The 19,588-nt window shown below is 49.7% G+C and overlaps 1 protein-coding gene across 1 annotated transcript in view; it reads left to right on the forward strand.

Moving 5' to 3' along the window:
- The window catches only part of COL15A1 (collagen type XV alpha 1 chain), a 110,662-nt gene that overhangs the window by 62,452 nt on the left and 28,622 nt on the right, over positions 1-19,588 (forward strand). Inside the window, exons 12-22 of the mRNA XM_049627200.1 lie at positions 1,805-1,864; positions 3,281-3,373; positions 4,876-5,001; positions 5,573-5,635; positions 11,659-11,694; positions 12,118-12,258; positions 12,463-12,531; positions 13,358-13,393; positions 13,499-13,582; positions 15,351-15,416; positions 17,386-17,421. Of these exons, the coding sequence (XP_049483157.1) occupies positions 1,805-1,864; positions 3,281-3,373; positions 4,876-5,001; positions 5,573-5,635; positions 11,659-11,694; positions 12,118-12,258; positions 12,463-12,531; positions 13,358-13,393; positions 13,499-13,582; positions 15,351-15,416; positions 17,386-17,421 (810 nt within the window). The remainder of the gene's footprint in view (positions 1-1,804; positions 1,865-3,280; positions 3,374-4,875; positions 5,002-5,572; positions 5,636-11,658; positions 11,695-12,117; positions 12,259-12,462; positions 12,532-13,357; positions 13,394-13,498; positions 13,583-15,350; positions 15,417-17,385; positions 17,422-19,588) is intronic.

The raw sequence follows: 19,588 nt of genomic DNA on the forward strand, positions 1-19,588 counted from the left end.
CACATTGCTCATGGGAGATGAGTAGGGGTGAAAACCAGGGTGTCTGGACTTTCTACCTTTGGTTTTTGCAGTGTCCACAACCACCCGTCTTCAGACATGGGTCAGAAGTTGGTCAGCAAGGTCCATGCGGTTCAAAGGAGGTCACTCCATTTCTAAAGGTCTTCCCACTAGTCGTTTGACAAATACTATTAAGAGCCTAGTGTCTTCTGGGTGTTAGGGACACAGCAGAGACTAGAGGGCCACACCTCTGTCTTCATGGGGCTCGCTGCAAGGCCCCTGGCCATCCTCAGCTTGCTAAACAGCTCACTCATCAGAGCTGAGCCGCTCCACGTCCCAAATGCATGGACCAGGTTTTAACCACATCTTCTTGTTTTAGGATCAGAGAGGGCATGTGGGAATGGAAGGGCAGGTTGGGCCCAAAGGAGAAAAGGCTGGTGCCGTGACCATTCTAGAGACCACACTGGATCTGGTCATGTGCCCTGAGCATGTTATTTGGGGTTAGTCAATTCTGGTCAAGGAAATAGCAGGAGTACTGAGAGGACTGAGCCCCAAAGAAACCAAATTGAGAGTCGGGGAGACCCACAAAAACATTGTGGGGCTCAATTCTTGCCACATCTTACCAACCAGTGACCTTGACCTCTGCAGCCAGTTTCTCCATCTGTAATCAGAGGGTCCTTCCAATTCTGGTGTTCTGTGGCTAGACTCCAGGCTCTGTCCCTGAATTTTTTCCTGGGAAAGCTTCAGGCAAACGGGAGCTTCAGAGACCTGGGTGTGCTTTTAGTAGTTGTAGAATTTTTGGAGAGATCTTTACCCCTTCTGTGCTCCGGTTTCTCCATCTGTAAAACAGGGGTGGTGATGACTACCCCACACAGAAGTAGTCAGAATGAAATGAGGTGATGTTGGTGGAACTGCTTTGTCTGGTGTCTGTCACCACAGAAAAACAACAAACTCCTCCTTCTGAAGCAACAGTGAAGTTTATTGCCGAGGGGATATGCCCGCAGCAACCAGGGCCATGGCCCCCCGGGAGCCCCACATCCTGGGGAGGTCCTGCTCAGGGAGCCTACTCTGGCAATAGGCAGCAACCTGGCTGCCTCTGGAGACTCTTTGTCAGCCTGCTGGTCCTGGTCCTCTGCCCTCCTCACCTTCCTCAGGGCTGAGGCCGTCTCCCAGGGAGGAGGGTGCTCTGGCCCTGGTGCCTCATGAGGCTGCCTGTGAGGACATTGGGGAGGGTGGTGTCCTCGCTGTGATCTGACCTCCTCAGTGGACTTTAGATGCCACCAGTGTTCTGGGGAGCAGTAAGGGAGTCAGAGGAGGACATCATACCACACAGGTTTTGTGCAGATTTACCGTTCATGTTTCCATTCCTTCCTGGGGCTCAGGCCATTCTGACACCTTTTTTGTCAGAGGAGGCAGGCCTATAGGCAAGATAGGCTACAGGGCTGGTGGGAGGGGCAGGGCGACCAGGACCTGCTTCAGAGGGAGGCATGCTGGGCCTGGCTACCAGGCTCTGGCAGGACCTAGATGTGGGGGGCGGGGGGTGCCTAGGTGACAGGGTGGGGAGGGTCCCTACTGCCTGGTTATTTCTACCATATCCACCTACCCTACACATGTGGTGCAGAAACAAAGGGCTCCTGAGCCCAGGGTGGGACAAGGTGCATGAAAACAAAGCCTTCTTCACCCCTGCAGAAGCTTCATCTTAAAGATGAGTGGTTTCTACAGAGAAGAGGAGGGACAGTGGCGGGGGGGGGGGGGGGGGGGGGGGGGACGGTGCCTAGCACTCCACTGACCATCTCGTTCTCTTTAGGGTGAAGCTGGGGAGGGGCTTCCTGGCCACCCTGAACCTGTCAGGCCTACTGCAGCCACGGTGAGACCCCCTGTCCAGGTTCCTCACACACACAGTGTTAAGGGACTGGGCTTGCTGACAACTAGCCACAGGCTAAGGATTCTACCTTTCTTTTATTTTTAAATTTTTTTTCAACGTTTCTGAGAGAGAGAGAGAGAGAGAGAGAGAGAGACAGCACAAGCAGTGGGGGGTCAGAGAGAGAGGGAGACACAGAAACCAGACTCCAGGCTCTGAGCCTTCAGCACAGAGCCTGATGGAGGGCTTGAATCTGCAAACCGTGGGATCATGACCTGAGCCGAAGTCCGGCACTTAACCGACTGAGTCACCCAGGCGCCCCTAATGATTCTACCTTTCAATCCAAGATGCCTCCAGTGAGACCTCGGGGCTTTCACCTCTATCAGAACCCTCAGTGAGCTCAGGAGCAGAGTCTGTGTATGTCCCATTCATATCCTGCACCCTGAAGGACCCACATGTCTGTCAACCACGTCCCAAACAGCTCGTCACCATCCCCCCAGACCCGCTCCTCCCTCAGGACGCTCCCGTCTCTGGGAGTGGCACCCCATCTTCCTGGTCACCAAGACAGAAATCAGGAAACAACCTGCAGTGGCCCTCTGCCTCCCACACCCCATCCGGTCAGTCTACAAGCCCCGAGTCTAGCTGTGCAGTGCCTCCTGGTCCCTCAGACGGTGGCAGCAGCCACCCTGTCACTACCTCCCTTCTGCATGTGCACACCACTGCCCCCCCTCTAAACCCAGCCCAACTTCTCCTTGGAGCCTCTTAGCAGGTGCCCCACGGACGTTCCATGATTGAATTAAGCCTCTCCTGGTTCCTGTCTTCGGGAACTAAATACCAGAAAAGAGTTTCAGAAATTACCTTTGTTCTTTGGAGGAATTTGATGGCATTCAACAAGTATGCACTGAGTGTCTTCTTGGTACCAGATCTTATGCTAGATACTGGGCATCCAGAGGTATCTCAGGATCGGGCAGACCCTGGGTCTAGAGTCTAGAGGGGCTGACAGACACACGCAACTGAGCTTCAAGTCAGGTGGCCCTACTACCAAATCGAGACCTCAGTAGAGGTTAGTGGGGAACACAGAGTAGGGAGAGATGAATTCCACCTGGAAATGGGGTAGGTAAGAGGGCTTCATGGAGGAGGTGAGAGTGGAACTAGGCCTTGAAAGATGAGTAGGAGTTTGAAAGGCAGGAAGGGAGGCTGAGAAGATGTGAAAGACCATAGTATGTTTGAGGACCTATTGGCTGTGCAGCGGGAGGTGGTGAGGGAGGAGGGGAGCAGTGGAGGGGGAAGTGGGAGAAAAGGCTGGAAGGAAAGTTGGCAGCAGCAGTTACTGGGCTACAGAATAAGGGAAGAGTTTTGGTGACGTGGCTGTCCTTGGAGTGGCAGGTGAAACCAAGTGGTGGGACTTTCTTCTCTCTCCAGGTGAGCGCTGAGGCTGAGGGCTCTGGCCTGGGCTGGGGATCAGACGTCGGCTCTGGCTCTGGGGACCTCGTGCGCACTGAGGAGCTGTTAAGAGTAAGTGTGAGAATGACACTACCTGGTGCCTGGGATTGCCCTCTCGATAATCAGGAGGATTATACTTTCCCTCCACATTTGTATATGTTTGGCATTTTCCACTTCAGTCAGTTTTGTTTTAAGTGAATATGAGCCTTAGTTTATATTTAGGACCTCCACTTTCCCACTTGCCCCCTTTCCCTGGCATTCGGGGCTATTTCACAGCAAGTATGCCCATGACCTTCACCACTGCCTTGGCTCTGCCCCCATCCCCTTTACCGATGATACAGAACTGACTGCTGGCCTCTTCTCTAGGTAGCATTTAGCACTTGGCTTCCAGGCCCTTCTTGAAATCCTCCCTACCCTGATGCAACCCCTACTACCAGTTCAGACCACTCCTTCTCCCTCTTTGCTCCTGCTTCCCCAGCCTTCAGTCCAAGGCGGGCCCCCATCGTCCCTGGTTCCTGGGAAGCACCTCTCTTCTCCAGCTGCAGCTGATGGCTTTGTTCCGGGGCCCCAACCTCCCCGCCAGCCCTTCGTCTGAGTCCCAGTGCTGGATCCCTATCTAGAACACTCCACTCAGTTACCCATCTGCCTCCTCCTCAGGATAGGGAAGGAAGGGTTCTGGACTCGCTGGATAAGTGGAGTGGGAGTCACATGGGTCTTCCAGGCTGGTGGGATCAGCCAACCCAGCCAGAAGCGAAAGAGACTAGTACACTGCAGGCTAGTATATAACCCTTTTAATGAGGGTTAACAACAGGCAGTTTTTGACCACTCTGCCAGGTAATCAGAAAACTAAGTTAGCTAGAGCACCTCTGAAAATTCCAACTGATTGGATTTTTATTTTATATATATATATATGTATATGTGTGTGAGTATATATATATATATATATATATATGGAGAAAACATGATATAATGGGCTCAGAAAGACTTGGGTTAAAATCCAAGCTTTTCTAATAATTAGCCATGAGTGGGTGAGCTCAAACCAAGCCACAATATCCTACTGAGCCTTAGTTCCCCATCAGCTAAGTGGGAACACCAGTCTCTACTTGCAGTGTTACTGTGAGGAAAAGAGAGAATGGGTGGAACATATATGTTCTGATGTTCTGTATATGTTTATCCCCTCCCCCGCTGTTTCTTTTCTTTTCTTTTTTCTAATAATTTATTGTCAAGTTAGCTAACATACAGTGTATACAGTGTGCTCTTGGTTTTGGGGGTAGATTCCCCCAACTCATCACTTACATACAACACCCAGTGCTCATCCCAACAAGTGCCCTCCTCAGTGCCCATCACCAACTTTCCCTCTGTTCCCCCCCGCCCTCCGCCCCAAATCAACCTTCAGTTCGTTCTCCACACTCAAGAGTCTCTTATGGTTTGCCTCCCTCTCTGTTTGAAACTATTTTTTCTCCTTCCCTCCCCACCATGGTCTTCTGTTAAGTTTCTCAAGTTCCACATATGAGTGAAAACATATGATATGTCTTTCTCCCCTGCTGTTTCTTAACAGAGTATCTGCCTTTTAGGGTCCCCCAGGTCCCCCGGGCCCACCCGGCTCACCTGGGATTCCAGGAAAACCAGGAACTGATGTTTTCATGGGACCCCCTGGATCGCCTGGAAAGGATGGAGCTGCTGGTGAACCTGGGCCCCCGGTGAGCCCCTGGGGTCATTTCCCCCCTCTCCGTGGCCATGAGACTTCCTCTATCCAAGGAGGGGTGTACAGACCCCATACCCCAGCATGAAGACTCATGATAAGAGCGAGCAGCTAGCTAACATTTGTAAACAAAAGTCCTCCTCAGCTGAGTCATTACTAAGGCTCATAAGAAGCAGAAGCCGAGAAATACACCATCCTATACACTGTTTTGCAGCTTTATCTTAGTATAGGAAATGCAGGCTCATGGAATCTTGGAATTATGGGATATCGAAGTGCTGGGCCTGGGGCAGGGGGTCCTTAGAGACCCTCTAGTCTGACTCAACCTCCTGTTTCCCCTCAGAGGGGAAAATGCAACCCAGAGAATGAAGGACACTCGTCCAGGGGTACACAGCCAGCAGTGGCCATGCTGGGGCCAGGGACCAGCATTCCACCCTGGACCAACACAACCCTCCTGGACCCACTGGCCTCACCCGCTCGGTCCTCCCAGCCCTGGCCTCCTTTTCCAAGAAAGGTTCATGCTTGATCCTTATCAGAGATGTTATGGGCTGATTGTCACTGATGTTCTCCAGGGCCCTGAGGGACAGCCTGGACCCGATGGAGCCTCCGGCCTTCCTGGGATGAAGGGGGAGAAGGTACGGGCAGGGGGGGTTCCAACACATGGGGGCCACCAGGCCCACACTGCCTGTCTCTGACCTCTGGGCCTGTCCTTGCCTCTTAGGTGAAGGACCCTTTCTGATCCCCTCCTAATCCTCTCTCTGCTGGATGTTCCCATCCCAGGGCTCTTGATGCCCAAACCTGAGCTCAGCATCTCCAGCTTTAGTGAATGGTGCTGCCATCTACCCAGTCACGAGGATGCAAAGGCAGACTCTCTAACCCCTCCTTCCTCTCTCTTCCTGCCGTGCCCCACCTGTTGCTAGGACTGGCCCGCCTGACAGTCACCTCTCTTGCCTGTCTCCACCCTGATCTGATGTTCACCTCTCCTGGCCCACACGATGGCATCAGGCTTCTCGACAGCGTCCCATCTCCCCACCTGTAACCCACCTTCTGCCCACCTGCCGCACCTGTCCATCTTCCTGCTTCAGGCTCTCTCCAGTCACAGCCCTCTCCACTGAGAAGGCACCGAACCCTGACTGTGTGCAGACCTGCCTTCCCAGCTCCATCTCCTGCTGCTCCCTCACGTGGCTTCTGGGTCAACCAGCAGCACTACTGATGTGCTGTGGGCATGCTCTTCCTGGACAGCCCCCTGTCCTTTGCACATGCTTTCTCCCCATCTCAAGTGATCTTTCCCTTTTCTCATCCTCCAAGGGCCAGTTTGGATATATCCTCTGAGAAGCCCTTTTAGACTCCCTATTAGCAGAAGGGAGCCCTCCTTCCTGCGCTTTCCGTTAGCACGGTATTTGTTCTGCTGGGACTCCTCTTAGCCAATGTTAGCTTACCTGTGCCCCCACCCCTCCCCTGACAAACAGCACTAGCACTGTCTGTGTGTCCTTAGTTTCTGGCTCAGGCCCCTGTTAGCGTTTGGTTAGCGAATCTGCTGCTCCCTTCACTCTCTTCATTCTCTGTAAGCCTGTCTCTCTTCGGTCTGCAAACCCCACGTGGTGCCTTGGGGGCGGGGTTCCTGCCCCTACAGTGTTCCCATCCGGGGTTGATGAGATAAGCCAAGTCCCCTGCAAAGGAGGGCAATAAAGATAAGGTAAGCCTCCGTGTGGTGAGACAGGCAAGCATGAGTTTAACTGGGGTTCAGAGGAGGGAGGGTCCCTCCCAGCTGGGATAAGGACCAAGGTCTTCTGTGTACTCCACGGCATGAAGTCGTGGAAAATGTCAACTCCCTAGACACCACCATCTTCACGGAACTGATTTTCCAGTTGCCGACAGCTCTCAAGTGTGTTTATTTCAATTGAAGCAGTAACTCGATTTTCGCGGAAACCTCCTTTCTCAGAAAAAGAAGAAAGAAACGGTTGTCAAGCTGTATAGAACTCTCTCTACAAGTACCGACTATTTCATAAGAAGTTAGATTCTTCGGGAAACATCACAGACCCACACTGTTCCTCCCTGTCCTTCTTGCCAGCTCTCCTGCACCCGCCCCCACATGCCCCTCCCTTGCTCGTCTGGCATTTAAAAATACCCGTGCCCACATCCGCACGCTGACACCAGAGTAAGCACACTCTGCACTGTTCAGGGTGGCAGGCTTGTATAGGATGATTGTTGGAGATCAATTACATTGCCCACCTCCACCCCCCAAAATTTGCTGTGAGTCCTAATTCATTGCACTATGTGCATAAGATGCTTTCTGGTCAAGTAAAAGCAGATTCTAGAAGGACTTGGAAACTTACATCTGGAGAGCTCAAAGGAATCATTGCAGATGACATTTACCTAAAAATAACTTTTAAAAGCCAAAAGTAAACCAAGGAGCATAGTATGGATGTAAAATAATAGAAATGTACTACAGAAAATGAGCAGTCTCTGGGAGGGAACCCAGCATAAGATCCAATGATACAGCTGATCCTTGACTCCCCTCCACAGTATCTGTTCTTCAGGCTTGCACACCTCCAAGGGACTCATTTCTTGCCAGGAAGTGCCTTCCGCAGTTGCATGGATTCTTGTAAGGAGATCTTTTCTCATGCTGCTCAGAAAGCAGCCTCCTTCTCACTTACAGGGCGCATAGACCAGTCTGGGCAGTTGTCTAAAGGGGAGTTTTTTTTCCCAGAGAATGAGGTCCAAGCTTATCTGACTGGAAAAAAAAAATATTGTCATATATAATCATTATTTTCAAATGTAGGATTGTCATCAAAATGTGGATGGTCTTTAAGAATTCTTGAAATAAATAGTTTATTTTATGTTGAGTTCCATGATAGGAGTACTCCTTAATATATTTTCCCAAAATTAAGATGAACAGCTACTCTGAGATCTTTAGCCCATGAAGGAACAGGCGAAGAGTATCCTGCTTTCTCAGCTACTGAATGTTCCTGGAAAGGATGCTGAAGAACGTGCCGGAGACGCGTCTCTATGACATTCCTTTCTGCTTTTTGCATTGCACACTGTGACAGCCGGATCTGCGGCACACATGTAGCATATTTACTATTGTCACTCTTTTCCTTCGTTCACACTCTGAATGATTCATTGTATTCTTCAGTGTCAAAAGGTGCTGGGACACCGAGGCAGAAAAGAGCTTGTGTTTTGACATTTTCTTCTGTGTCCAGAATTGCTGAGGGACATGGAGCTCCCCGTAATGGGCTTTGAATGATCTCACTGAGCCACCGAAATGTCAGTGTTGGGCCTTATAAAGCAGATTCTGTCTTTCCCATGGGATGAGAAGAAATGCAAGTAATTCATCATTGCCTTCCCTTTCTCTGTGTAACCCCAGTTTGGTTTTGAGCAATTATCTAAGTCTTACACACTAAAAACAGGGTGCCCCTTAAGAACCTAAGCAGTGGGTACATCATAATCAGGTGTCAGGATACTTTCCTGACTCCTTCTTTTGTGAATCCTCAGAGATTCTCCCATTGGAGGCCCCCAACCACAGTCCCCTGATGTAGGGCCATATCTCCTGTGGTTGACCACTCCTGGCCACCAGTTCCCTTTGGTCCTCCCCTCTGCTCAGAACTCACAGCTGGCTCCATTCTATGGGACCCACGTGCATTTAACAAGGATCCAGTAATGGTTTGGAGCTCGTAACAGCTTATTTCAATTAAAAATTCCAATATTGGCCCGATTTCCTATTTCATATCTCCTTTAACCATCAGATGTGTTTGGTACAAAATCAGGATTATGGGCCTCCATAAAACCAAATAGACCAAGGTCAATTGTAATTGTAACTAATTGAAGTTATCGATGGAACAAACACCATGAGCAAAAGTGACAGACAGCCACAAGGCAGTAAGTTGTGCCATCTGAGATACCACAACAGAAAACGACAATCCATGTATTTATTAGGTTTTTTGATGTTCCTGTATGTTGAAGTCTAATAATGTCCTTGGCAAATCTGATAACTATAATGAGCAGAAATTTCTAATGCATTCTGAAGCATGATTTTGTAGCACTCCTGCACCTTATTCTTTTACAGTATTTCCCTTGTAGAACTGACCTCTCCACACTTCATCTCCACAACCAGACCTGCAGCTTGGCTGGCTGAAATTGTAAGACACACAAGCCTCACACTGAGGAATTGGATATAGGTCTGCCATTATCATTTTGGGAGCAGAGTCTTTGCTGACTCTTGTAATTGGAGTTTCCCAGTTTTCACTCTATCTGTTCGTGTAAATTCCAGTTAAGATGAGCTCTTCCATCCCCAAGCTGATCTGCTCAGATTCCAAAATGGTGGCCACCAAATCTGTGAGCCAATGGAATGGGTCTAAATACTACCTTTTTGCATGTACAAGCTGGATAAAATCATCTGCTTCTGAGACCGGTAACTCAAGGTCCAAAATATCTTCTAGACTTCCTGTGAAACTGCTACAAGACATACTCTTAATTTGAAGAGCTGGGAAGGCAATTTAAAAAAGACCGTTTTTCACTTTCCAAACATAATTTTCTTTGACAGGCTCAGCTGGCAACACAACAGTAAGGTTTTCAGAGAATAGAGTCCAGAAGTCAAGAGATGAAGCTAATTTGACTTCTCTCTCACAATTTCCCTGACTGTGATTTGACTTGTTACTGGAAAGGTGCATACGGTTGGCACTTCCTTCAAGGACAGATTGCGACAGGCAGCAGATGATGGCGCGGCTGGTCACGCCCAAGAAATGCAGGCGCAGGAACCGCAGCCTCCAGATTAGGCAGCAGAACTGGAACCCGATTGTTTTTGTTTCTGCCCATGGTGAATGGTCACAGGTAGTTTCTCCTGGGTCAAGTGGGCAGGCAGAGAAGCCTCTGAGCCCAGCCACCACTGCTTCCTTCGCCGAAGCACCCCTTCCCCTCCCTGCACCTGCTAATGCCCTGGGCGACTGCAGCCTGATTGTGACAAGGCGCATCTCTTGTTATTCAGCCCTTACAGGTGACTTCCTTTCAACAGCTAATGTATTTTTATTTCTAAGGTCTCTAATTCATTCTTTCATATAAGCATTGTGCTTATTTCATAATAATTTGTCCATGTTTCGTGGCTGTAATAGCCTCCCTTTTCTCCCTGAGAATATGTATTGTACGCTTAAAGTCCTGATAAGGTTGTGTTCTTCACGCTCCTTCCTTGGGCATACATTCTATTGCCGGCACTGCTGCCTGTCTTTCTTAAATGTTTATTTTTATTTTATTTTATTTTATTTATTTTATTTTTTATTTTTGTATGCCTCTCTTTGATAGTGTTGCCCTCCCTCTGATATGTGTTGTTTCTTGCTCGTGTGTTTGCTTTCAAAGTTGGAATCTCTCTTTGGTCTGTTTTCTGCCTCTGTTCATACAGATTGTTGGGGAGTTGGGCAGCGGCTACTTCTGAGGCTTGCAGGTTTCAGTGGGTTTCAGGATGGGGGCAGTGGGTGTGCCATCAGGCAGGGCACCTCAGCAGCTGGTCTTAGGAGTTTGGGGTATCCCTGGATCTCCCAGGATTCCCTAGCCACTCGGGGCTCTGCCCAATGCCCTGGCTCCAGTAAATAGCTCTTATTGTTCTAGGAGTGGGGGCTGGGAGGTGAGGGGGAATGGGCAGGGCTGGCTGGCTTTCCTGCTCCGGAATTTCGACCTATCTGCCCATCAGCACCACACCCTGCCCCTCGCTTCCACCGCCACTTTGCAGGATACTTTTTCCCCTGTGCTTTCTCTCCACTACTGAAGTCTGTGGCTTCAGCTTTTTGTATTTTCCCTTTGGTATTCCTCACTATTTTCAGATTCAGTGTCATTCACCATCTTATTTTTGAGCATGTTATTTTGGAACTAGCCACTTTGTCCTTCCTATGGATTTGATATTGGAAGGGCAATCCAACCTAGAATAAGAGGGGACTGGGGAAGGGCACAGCCTTAGATGGTAGGTACATCATAATCGGGTGTCAGGATGTTTTCCTGACTCCTTTTGTGAGTCCTCAGAGTTTCTTCCATTGGAGGCCCCCAACCACAGTCCCCTGATGTAGGGCCATATCTCCTGTGGTTGACCACTCCTGGCCACCAGTTCCCGTTGGTTCTGCCCTCTACTCAGAGCTCACAGCCGGCTCTATTCTGTGGGACCCACATGTTACACCCCAGAAAACCTATTTTGTGGCCCCCATTAGGGGTATACATGTAACCTGCTTTAGAGAAACACCCCCCAACCCCATTCTGGGGCCACTCCAGCCAGCCTTTTGTCTTTAGATATTTCCGGAAGAAAGCCAGTCACCAGTTCACAATTCTCCAAAAGTCTAGGGAATACATATCAAGTTTTTGAAGCCCCTTTCTTGGCCTCAAGTAGCAGACCTATCTCTTTATTTCCGACATGGGAGGGGTGGGGTAAGGGACCCGCCAGTACACAGATAATTCTCCAAGGGAATTCTTCCTCTGCAGTCTCTCCCTGGTTAATCTCCAACTTCTCCTTTTTACTCTTAAGGTAGGTAATGAGCTAAGAGTTGAAAAATGGATTTTTCAAGTCAGCTCATCTAATAACCTGTTACTTGAAAGCCTCTAATTCTGCATTTTCTTTGGAATATACCTACTGAAATATATATTAATTGGGCCTTTTTCTTGCCTTTTTTTTTTTTTTCCTCAGGGAGCAAGAGGGCCTAATGGGTCAGCCGGTGAAAAGGTAAAAGAAAAAAAAAAGGAAGAAAAAGAGAAAGCTTTCTTATTCTTCCCCTTTCTCTGGGTTTACTGTAATTGGACTGCTGAGTATATAAGCATCGGGGAGAGAAACACATCTCTCAGATGTGTTCTCAGAGAGAAACACATCTCAGGAACTGTTCTGGGACCGCAGACCCACTAGAGAGGGAGGGGGAAACCACTTGCTCCTTTCCCATGCCCTCCCTCCGCACAAACACGTGCACAGGAGCGCATCCGCTTGTCTCCAAGTGTCAGCAAGACCGTGGTTTCTGTACCTGGAAGCAGTGCCCATCAGAAAATCCATCAACCTCATTTAGTTCAAAGAACGATTTCCCAACTCAGGCGTGTATGTTACTCCTTTTACCAGCGACTCCAGAGCTGCACAGTCAGCCCGTCCTCTTCCTTACAGGGTGATCCTGGCAGCAGAGGCTTACCAGGACCGCCGGGGAAAAATGGACAAGTTGGCGCTCCTGGGGTCATGGGACCCCCAGGGCCTCCTGGACCCCCGGGGCCCCCAGGCCCTGGATGTGCAATGGGACTTGGATTTGAGGTACTCCCCCACCCTTTTTGTGGTTAAAGAACAATGGGCACTAGGGGCTGTTGGAAAAACCAGCTAAGAGAATGCGGGTCCGAGGGCAGAGGCTGTGTGTGACTCCCCACTGGGCCCAGCCAGCTCCAGGTCCCAGCTCCACACCTGGCACATGCATGTGCTCTGGAATTGGATGTGAAATTCTCATTCTTCCTCCTTCTCCAGGATACCGAAGGGTCTGGAAGCATCAGGCTGTTGCATGAACCCAGGATCTCTGGACCAGCGGTTTCAAGTGTAGGTTGAGTTTTGAAACGTTCATTTTGAGGATTGTCATATTGTCCTGCTGGAGTGGGGAAGCTGTGGGGTGCTGCCGTGGCCCTGTTCCTTTTGGTAACTCACCCTCTCTGCACCTCCAGCTTCCAGCCATGCAGCGGGGAGACTGGGTGCTCTTTACAACCTGTTTCTTTAAGGAGCAGCACAGGAGTTTTGCACAAAACATCATAGGGGAAAACTTGAAAGTCATCTTTGTCTCTCTCTCTCTCTCTTTCTCTCTCTTTCCCTCTCTCTCTCTAGTCCCTTACCATCAAGCATGTCTGCTTCATTGCCTCCTACCTGCTGCCTCATTTCAGAACCCTGTGCTCCCAACAAGTTCCCCTTCCCGCTGCGTCCAACCCTGGGGAGATGTTGTCCCTCTTCTGCAATGATTTCCTGCTCTCAAGAGGACCAACCCCCAGATCTCATTATGTTTGTCAAATGGGACCCAGAGCTAAGCACGCCAGCCCAGCAGAAACAGAGCCTCGAAGGGATAAGCAGCATACCCCTCTCTGTGGTTAAATTAGACCTTCCCTATCCTCCAGATGCAGAGGGCTCTGAGAGTCAGGGTTAAGAGGACACTCACCCCGTGCTAGGAGAGAGCCTCCGTGGGTGTTCTTCCTTCTGATTCTGGAAGGGGGATTTGCCCCACATCTTTTGCTCCCCTTATCTGGGGCAAAATCCGTGTGGGAGCTGAGGGAGAGATGGCAAGATGTGAGGATAGATGAGGAGTAAACAAAGTGAAGAGAAGAAAACCAAAGAATGTGTTTGATTGTTTGTTTGTTTGTTTGTTTGTTTGTTTTACCAGGGTCCCAAAGGAGAAAAAGGAGACCAGGGGCCCAAGGTGAGGTCACAGATCTGAGGTGGGGGTGGGAGAAATTTCCAGCCAGCTTCTAGGAGCATTATCCATGTACAATAAATTTTTTCCCACTATCACTGTTGTATCCAGGGTGACAGAGGGATGGATGGAGCCAGCATTGTGGGACCCCCTGGGCCCAGGGGGCCGCCAGGGCGCATCGAGGTCTTGTCCAGTGTGAGTACCAGCCAGGTTGGAGCATGACTATGTATTTTCTGCCTTCGCTAAAGGGGAGAGAAAGTTGTCCACAACTTCAGGGATGGTGGTTACACAGAAGGCATGTAGCTGGCATCTGGCATTGGCATTTCCACCTACCAGCACACCCCTTGTGTCTGCTCCTGCCCCAGTACCACGGTTCTCTCACACAGCACTTCCAGAATACTCCTCTTACTGGCAGAATCTGCAGTCAAGAGAATGGCTGTGACAGAGAGGCAGAGGAACATAAGTGGGAGAAGAGTGAGGAAAGATGTTTTGGGGTATGTGAAATTAAGGAAGCCTTTCTGGAGGAGGTGTCTTTGAGCAGGGACTTAGGAGCTGAGAAGGATCTTACCAGGTAGGCACAAAGGACAGGACTTCCAGAATTCAGCTGGCAGGCACACTCTGAGCCACAGCACAGAATAGGAAAACGTGAGTGAATCCAAGGCACAGGAGGCTGATGGGTGTGGAGGGTGTAGAGAGTGGTGGAAAACTGTAGAGAAGGCTGGGGTGTGGGCAGGGAGCAGAGCAAGGTCCCCTTCATGTTAGAGCATCACACTGGTGAAAAACTGTGGCTCTTCTGAGACAAGTGATGCCATACTGGTAGATGACAGAGAGACAGAAAAGTCCCAAATAACTGGGGAAAAAAGGATGCCTACAGTTTAAAAAAAAAAAAAAAAAGTGATTACAAATATCCAGGGTGGGTAAGGGTGTGGTGAAATAGTGAGTCTCATATGCTTTGGTAGCAGTGTGAGTTACAAGGCCCCTTTAGACCACTCTTCAGCAATCCATTAAAACAAAAGTGTCCATACCCCCCCCCAGTTCCATGTGGAAAGACATCCATGCTCCATTGTTGGAAGAAGCAAGTTGAAGAATTCTACATTCAGCCTGATGCCGTTGACGTAAAATAGGCACACGGACACACACACTGTCAACGCTGCATGCTTTCTATGGAGATATATATGGGAATATATGCTTTAAAAATATGTGTGTGTGTGTGTTTAAAATTTTAAAAGAGGGGCGCCTGGGTGGCGCAGTCGGTTAAGCGTCCGACTTCAGCCAGGTCACGATCTCGCGGTCTGTGAGTTCGAGCCCCGCGTCAGGCTCTGGGCTGATGGCTCGGAGCCTGGAGCCTATTTCCAATTCTGTGTCTCCCTCTCTCTCTGTCCCTCCCCCGTTCATGCTCTGTCTCTCTCTGTCCCAAAAATAAATAAAAAACATTGAAAAAAAAATAAAAAAAAAAAATTTTAAAAGAGAAGACATTCATAGATGGTGCAATTTTTTTATTTTTATTAAAAAAATTTTTTTAATGTTTATTTATTTTTGAGAGAGAGAGAGAGAGAGACAGAGAGACAGAGTGCAAGCAGGGGAGGGGCAGAGAGGGAGAGGGAGACACAGAATCCGAAGCAGGCTCCACACTCTGAGCTGTCTGCACAGAGCCCAACGCGGGGCTCGACCTCACGAACCGTGAGATCATGACCCGAGCCAAAGTCAGACGCTTGACCGACTGAGCCACCCAGACACCCCATGGATGGTGCAGTTTTAAGGTTAATTGAAAGAAGAAAGTCTACAGCAGCTCAGCGCTGTTTCATAAGGGGTGGGGAGGGGATGGATGTGCTGGCAGTGAGTTTAGGGTGTTGTGTTTGCCTCTGCTCTGTGGTGCTGGGGTGACTTCAGTTAAAGACTCCCTGCCAGGAACAAGGTGGAATGTGCTACCCTCTGTCTCATTGTCTGTTTTCTCTCTTTTCAGTCTTTGGTTAACATCACCCACGGGTTCCTGAATCTCTCGGATATCCCTGAGCTCATTGGGCCTCCGGTGTGTATCCACAGCTGCCCTAGAGTGAAGTTCTTCCCAGATACCCTGCTGAAACTAAGCTGGGTTGGTTTGGAATCTTCTTAGCTCCTGAAGCATGGAGCTAGAATATGTCAGAATAGAATGGAAAAAAGAACTTTGCATTTCTGAGAAGTTGCTATCACATTAATTTGATCACTCGGGAAGTTTTGTGTCCAATGCAGTGGAAGCTTCCAGTCTCATGTATCGGAAGTATGTGTCATGGAAAGCAAAGAATCCTAAGTAACAAACCGATTGACGTCTGTGGGATGCCTTTGGCCTGCTTTTGTTTGCATATGATCTCATCTCCTAGAACGGAAAGAGCCTAGGGAGACCTAGCCTTGTGCTAATGGGAAAACCAGCGCACAAGGGGAGAACATGACCTGCTTTGGTCTTTCCAGCCCCCTGTTAGAGATCGGGACCACTTAGCAAAGCTGTAGTATCTCTGCAAGTCTGCAGAGTCGGCCTATGGCATAAGGAGACCTAAAAGGAAGGAAGCTCCTTCCTGCAGCCTGTGCCATAAATCCCCATTGCACCTCCCAGCATCTGCTGGTGACAGCCGGAAAGAGAGGAAAGAGCTGTGGTCTTAGGAGCCCTGGGGTTCCAGCCCATGTCCACACACCACTCTGAGCCTCTGAGCCTGTCCTTTGACACTGCCTCAGCAGCCTTTGGGGCAGCTCATAAGAGGTTGGTGGATGTGAATCTGCTTTGCAAATGGCAGCACTTAGCGCAAGCCCACATGCAGATTGAGGCTTATACTTCCACAGCTGGGCAGCCCACCCACCCCTGTGGTCCCTAATAAGGTTGGCCTCCACTCCCAGCATCCATGTCCTGGGGAGAACTTGGCGCTCCCCCCAAGGCTTCTGCAGATATCTGGGACATTCTTCTAGAGCCAGCCTGTCCTGCTGAGGGGCCTCTGTTGGTGGGTACTTCTGCCATCTCTTTACTACAGCCAATGCGGCTTCTTTTCCTTGGTTTCTGTAAAATCACTCAAAATACCCCAATAGTTAACCCCTAAAGCAAACCAGCTCTCAAGAAAAAGTCATCTCACAAAGGGTCTTGGTATTTCCCAAACAATTAGAGGTTTGGGGTTATTAGGCAGGTTATTACTAAAGGAAAATACCCTCTAAAATCAAAGATTCGGCATCTCTGTCCTAAGAGTCCCTGGGGCTTGTCTGCCCCATCCCTTCTCCCTCCCCGCACCCCTAGAATCTGCCTTCCCTGCCAATCCCCGTCCTTCCTTTAGCAAATCCAAGGATCCTTTTCGTTCCTAATGAAGGGCCAGAATTTTCCTACTCAGAGGCCCATCCCTCCCTGAGGGGACTCAAGTCCCAGCTGGCACCCTTCTGCTTCCCCACCCCACTGTACATACAGTGGATTGAGAAACGTGTTGCTCTCCAGTTGTCTGTCTCTCTATGTATTCTGCCAAAGTCAGACATTTAATGAGCATGTGGGTACCTGGGCCGGCAGGAAGAAGATTCCCGGCCAATGTGGAGTGAACCACACACTGTCTGTTTGTTCTTCTCTGAGGGAGAAGCACTGAGTCTTCCACCCCCAAGTACCTCGGCACACCCTTTGGGCCCACGCCTCAGAAATTAGGGGCTGCTTCTCCAAGAACATGTATCAAGTGATTTCACAGAGGAGAAGGCAGACCCTTCAAATGCGGAGTCCTGCATGGGGGTGGGGTGGCAGTGGGGGCTCTGGGCTCTTGGGCACAGTTTCTGGCCCCGTCACTAACCAGCCGCGTGACTCTGCACGGTCCCTTCCCCTCTTGGGCCTTAACATCCTCGTCTGCAACATGGATCGTGAGACACCTTCCACCGTGGGAACGTGCTTGGGTCTTTGGGAGCTGCTGGGAGGGGGTGGGCTCCTGAGGCACAGCGTTCCTGCTGGCTCTGGAAATGCTGCTGCTAACCAGCCTATTTTATCTTTGGTATTTTATCTTTGGTCACAGGGTCCGGAGGGCATACCTGGGCTGCCGGGATTTCCAGTAAGTACCATAGTAGCCATCTTCCCTCTGTGCCCTGGGGCTGTGTTCATTCTGTGCCTTCCACCTGGAATGCCATTCTTCTCCTTCTCTATGACACCATCTTGTTTATGTAACCTGCCCTGGTTGACCCTCACCTGGAGTGATCCTTTCCTCCTTTTTTTTTTTTTTTTAATTTTTTAATTTTTTTTTTTTTAAAGTTTATTTAAAAGAGACAGAGCGTGAGTGGGAAAGGGGCAGAGAGAAAGGGAGACAGAGAATCCCAAGCAGGCTCCGCACTGTCAGCGTGGAGCCCAACGCAGGGCTTGAACTCATGAAACCTTGAGATCAGAACCTGAGTCGAAACTAGGAGTCAGGACGCTTAACTGACTGAACCACCCAGGTGCCCCATCCTTTCCTCCTTTGAGTCCCATAGGCTTTATTTTCACCTCTGCTGTGATTCTTTTCTGCCCTTAATAAGTTATTCACACCCTTGTCTTTTTTTCTCGATTGTACTGTGAACAGCTTGTGGAGGTTGGGTCTTAATCTCTCTCCTGGTACCAGCAGAAACCAGAGCCAGTGGTTGGCTGCCTATGAATGTGAGGGGATGAGTCAAGTATACAGTCCCCGCAGATCAGTGTCCTAAAGAGAGAGGATGGGAGCAGTGGGGGATGAGGGGGAGCAATCACAGACTAGAAGCCCAACAATTAATAGTCTGTGTGCACACTATTGTGGCTTCCACCATGGAAGGTGAATATGCATTTCTGTATAGAAAGTGATCAGTTTTGTCTAAAAGTGTGAGCTTGTGCTTACGCTCAAGGCTCCAGCGTGAAATCTGCACAATTTCTCCAAGACGCTCCAGATCTGAAATGTCCTAATGCCAACAGCGTATGCGTTGCCTCCAGGCAAATGAAGGAGATTTAACAAAACTGTGACAGAAATTTGTTCTTTATGATAGAATATAAGTGATTTCTCTTTCTGTTTCTTTCTGTTTTTCTGAGCTTTTTACATTTTGTTTTTTTAATTTTTTTTAATGTTTATTTTTGAGAGAGAGAGAGAGAGCAAGCAGGGGAGGGGCAGAGAGAGAGGGAAACACAGAACCCAGGCTCCAGGCTCTGAGCTGTCAGCACAAGCCCAACTTGGGGCTCCAGCCCATGAACTGCGAGATCATGACCTGAGCTGAAGTCGAACACTTAATGGACTGAGCCACACAGGTGCCCCTGAACTTTTTACATTTTGCAAAAGGAGCATATCTTGTCATGACACTGGCAATACGTGTGAACGAGACCTCAGGAACAGGAGAGAGAGTGGCAGTCATGGAGAACACCTCTTTTGTTAAGAGGAGGAGAGGCCAGACCTCTGAGCTCCGGCCCTGGCTTGGCTGCTCCGAACCAGGGGCATGTTCCGGAACACGTTTTCTTCTATATGAGTAGGGCTGTGTTCCCGCGGGAGCCCCCAGGGCCACTTTAGGGAGTAAAGAGGGGGCCACAAAGTGGGATTCTAGGCCACCAACCTGCAATAAAGAAGCTCCATTTGACATATTTTATATATTGAGCTTTCATTCAAGTCTTTACTTGAAAAAAAAAAAAAAGGAATGAAAAGAGTTTCATTGCTAAAAAGCAATAACAAATATTTGAAAGCCACTGCTCTAGTGGGTAACTCCCCCTTTAACCCACAAGACTGCACAGGGACTTGTGAAAAGCTACATGGCAGTAAAGTGTGAAACACCTTTTTGGGGCAGACATCTGGCTGTGAGTCACTGTCACAGGTATATAGTGTTGGAGTTGAGAAGAGGCCACCTCTGGCCGGGTGTGCAGAACTTGGCTCTGCAGAGGGGTGGCTGGGCATTCCCGCAGCAGGAAGGGCGTGGGCGGAAGCGCGGAGGCAGTGCGCAGGGCAGAGAGGATAAGGGGAAAGGCTCACCTGGGTGTGTGATGGGGAGCAGGGGATGAGGTGCTGAGGCTGGCTGGGATGGGTTTGAGTGTCAGGCTGGGACGTTTGGATCCCATCCCATATGTGGTGGGGAGCCAGATGGGAAGCAGGAGTCCCAGGCGATGAACGGTGGGTGGAGGCAGGCCACGGGGTGGCCAGGAGGACCCATGGGGTAAGCAGAGGCAGCAGGACCAGGCTGTCTCAGTAAGGCCGCTCAGAGGAAGCCAAAGTTCAGAGGCAGGGGCCTCTAGGCCTCCTA

The sequence above is a fragment of the Panthera uncia genome, chromosome D4, assembly GCF_023721935.1.
Source record: "Panthera uncia isolate 11264 chromosome D4, Puncia_PCG_1.0, whole genome shotgun sequence".
Taxonomy (NCBI): Eukaryota; Metazoa; Chordata; class Mammalia; order Carnivora; family Felidae; genus Panthera; species Panthera uncia.